This window comes from Scyliorhinus canicula, chromosome 1 (genome assembly GCF_902713615.1).
Source record: "Scyliorhinus canicula chromosome 1, sScyCan1.1, whole genome shotgun sequence".
NCBI classification, from domain to species: Eukaryota; Metazoa; Chordata; class Chondrichthyes; order Carcharhiniformes; family Scyliorhinidae; genus Scyliorhinus; species Scyliorhinus canicula.
Genome location: NC_052146.1, coordinates 25,905,081 through 25,908,580, shown reverse-complemented (window position 1 = coordinate 25,908,580; position 3,500 = coordinate 25,905,081). Strand labels below are relative to the sequence as shown.

The following is a 3,500-nucleotide window of genomic DNA, read 5'->3' as shown; positions in this document are numbered from 1 at the left end:
TTTTTGCTAACCATTATGTACAGTTAATTTAGGCTCATTTCAGTACAAAACAATAAGAAATGTCCCATTTCATCTTTTTACATATCAACCACCTTGTGGCAAACCTGAGTGACAATAAGAACTGGAATAATGTTCACATTGTGAGCAAATGTACATTAGATTAACACTGACACTCACACAACCTCCTTCATAGCGAATTCCCACAATCACCAGACTTGGGCCTAACCTGAATTCACTTTGCAAAGAAAAATATTTTGTTGTCTTTGGCCCCATTTGGAAATTAAAAATACTTTTCTGTTCTAAGGACACCTTCCCCTGCTTTGCCTAACATCTCTTGCAGGCAGAGTGCAGGCAATGGCCTGATTGGTCAGCAAACACAAACATGTGATGAACACCCTAATGTTATAAATGAATCAAACCAAGAGTGACAGTCAAAGTATCATTTACTCACTGACTGAAACCCTTAACCTCATAGACCTTGCACCATTGAGAAAAATGTAATTGAGTTTTATGGGAATTTTGTGTAATATCTAACACTCTATATCGGTGCTGTCATAGTTAACCACCTCGTAGACGCAGCGTAAGGAAGATGGTGCTCTCAGACTGAATATTGTAGTCAGCGAGTGAGTGACCATCCTCTAGCTGTCTGCCCTCATACACCAGGCGCTGCTGATTGGCTGGGACACCCTCCTGCCGCTGTACGCGTGCTCTAAAATCCTGAACAGACTCAGTGGGAAGAACGCTATGTGTAGATGTTTTCCCCTTCTCATTCGTCAGGAATATCTGCATGCGCTCCTCCTTCTTGACAATCAGCATGACAACATTGCTGGGAGAGACATTGTAGTCACACAGCCTCTTGTCATCCCTCAGCTCCTCTGTGTTTCCATTTTGTACCACCAGGCGCTGACGGAAATGGGCCACCTTGGTTTTTTCATATATCGTCTTCTTGAGAGCTGAGATTTGGATGGAAGGGTCGATCTCAAGTTCAATAATCTCACCGGTCATAAACTTCACCTGGAGTCTCATCTTGTCAAATTGCTGTTGAGAAATGAACAAAATGTCAGTGACCGTGGAGATGTTTGTATTGTGTATCAATCACATAATTTTAAACATGCAATACATTGTCCAGACAGTGACAGAATCGAGGGAACTAATATATTGTGTATTCTGCATCTATTCTACTCCCAACTCAATCAAACTTCCTTTCAATGTTTTATTCACAATGGGACAAACCATGGAGTTTGTGCACATTGAACAGTCGGTGGGTGTGTGGTATAGGGGCTGTCAGGTCTCACTGGGTCAAATGCTACCTCGATGTCACTCATGCAGTACTTTGCTCGTTGTGTAGAATCTTTCTCAAATGTGTTTGTTTTAAATACTGCACTAAGATGAAAGTGGATTTGTCAGACTGCCCAAAATCTAGTTCTGCCCCGGGGAGATAGCGATGTTTAATCTCACTTACATCGCTCTTGCTATTTAAATTTGCAATGATATTTATTCTCTTGTACCTTCACCACGTTCAAATGATATAATTTTATATTTAATTCTGAGTGAAATTGAACATAACACATTCAGACCCCTCCCCCCACATCAATTCACCCCTAACCTATCTTATTATTTTAGATTTTAAAAATTTATAAGTTTGGTTAATAAATGGTGAATGCATTGATTTCAAATATGTGAATAACTCCCTTGGAATAACGGGCATCGAAATTAACATAAAGATACAACCTTGTCTCCAACAAGCTTGAAAGTTTAAAAGTACTGTTTTATTTTTCCCACCCAGTTTTAACAATCATTTTTCATAAATTGCGTCTGAGATTCAGAACATCCCAATTTACACACCAGAAATAGAATATTAAAATAGCCCCCAAACAGAATGAGAAATAGAATATTAAAAGAATCCCCAAACAGCAGAATGAACTTACAGGTGCAGGATGCACAGATCCAGGAAAGGTAAACAGCTGGATATTTTCTGATGCACCGTTTCTGTGCAGTTCACCTTCTCTGTTTATCTTCGCACCGACTCTCAGATCTGGGTGAGATGTGTGAATTAAACTCTTTGCTTCTGCTGCTCTGTATGTTCCTGTGCCTCCGCTGTGTGTCTCCGTTTAACAATTCTCTGTCTCTCTGCCTGGCTCCCTCTACTTTTATTCCCCCAGCTTGTTTCCGAACGTCACAGCTTTGCTGCTCTCTGATTGCCCAACACTCCTGGCTCTGCCATAAACCCGCCCCTCCAGATCTGAGCGAAAGTTTCAATTTCCGAAAACACCCCCGCAGAGTCTGACAAATGATCTCAGTCAGCAGCAAACAGCCTCTGATCAGTTTCACTTTCCATTTCCTTCCCAGCTTTTTCAGCCAGAAATGTCAGGGTGGGCGGGGCAAGGGGCAATGTGATGATGCTAAATTTCCCTCAGCCGTTTGAATACTTTTTACCCCTACAAATATCAACTTGACTCAATGTTTACATTTTTAAAGTTTCTTTTAAAACACACAAAGCAAGCATTTACGCTGCATTTATGTGTAACCATTTAAATGTTCTTCAGCGATCACTCACTAACAAGCATGACTGTCTGTGATACTGGTCATGGGTTTTGTAATCATTATTATAATCTTTATTAGTGTCAAAAGTAGGCTTACATTAACACTGCAATGAAGTTACTGTGAAAAGCCCTTAGCTGCCACACTCCGGCGCCTGTTCGGGTACACAGAGGGAGAATTCAGAATGTCCAATTCACCTAACAAGCACACCCTACAGGACTTGTGGGAGGAAACCGGAGAGCCCGGAGGAAACCCACGCAGACATGGGGACAATATGCAGGCTCTGCGAGTCCTTGCATTGATGATGAGTCCAATCCTAGAGCCACATCTTTGACTGAACACTTGTTAGGTGTTTCTGGGAGCTGGGATCGGTTCTTGGACTATAGATCGGCTGGCTGGTATGTTCACAGACATCATCATCCTCTCCCTACTCCGTTCCGAGGTTCCCCACCTGCTTCAAGAAGACCACCATCATACGAAAGCCAAGGATGCAGAGCTGGGCTGAGAAGTGGCAGATGGAGTTCAACCTAGATAAATGTGAAGTGATTCATTTTAGAAGGTCGAATGTGAATGCTGAATACAGGGTTAAAGGCAGGATTCTTGGAAGTGTGGAGGAACAGAGGGATCTTGGGGTCCATAGATCCCTCAAAGTTGCCACCCAGGCTGATAGGGTTGTTAAGAAAGCGCATGGTGTGTTGACTTTCATTAACAGCGGGATTGAGTTTAAGAGCCGCAAGGTTTTGCTGCAGCTTTATAAAACCCTGGTTAGACCACACTTGGAATATTGTGTCCAGTTCTGGTCGCCTCATTATAGGAAGGATGTGGATGCTTTGGAGAGGGTGCAGAGGAGATTTACCAAGATGCTGCCTGGACTGGAGGGCATGTCTTACAAAGAAAGGTTGAGGGACCCTGGGCTTTTCTCACTGGTGCAAAGAAGGCAGAGAGGTGACTTGATCGAG

At 42.6% G+C, this 3,500-nt stretch overlaps 1 protein-coding gene across 1 annotated transcript; it reads right to left on the bottom strand.

The window, feature by feature from the left end:
• Positions 1-296: 296 nt before the first annotated feature.
• LOC119952107 (polyubiquitin-like) lies at positions 297-2,104 on the bottom strand. The gene is made up of 2 exons (XM_038775711.1): positions 1,929-2,104; positions 297-1,038 (listed from the first exon to the last, which is right to left on the bottom strand). Exon 2 carries the CDS (start codon positions 1,024-1,026, stop codon positions 559-561), a length of 468 nt encoding a protein of 155 aa, XP_038631639.1. The 5' UTR covers positions 1,027-1,038; positions 1,929-2,104; the 3' UTR covers positions 297-558.
• Positions 2,105-3,500: the final 1,396 nt, after the last annotated feature.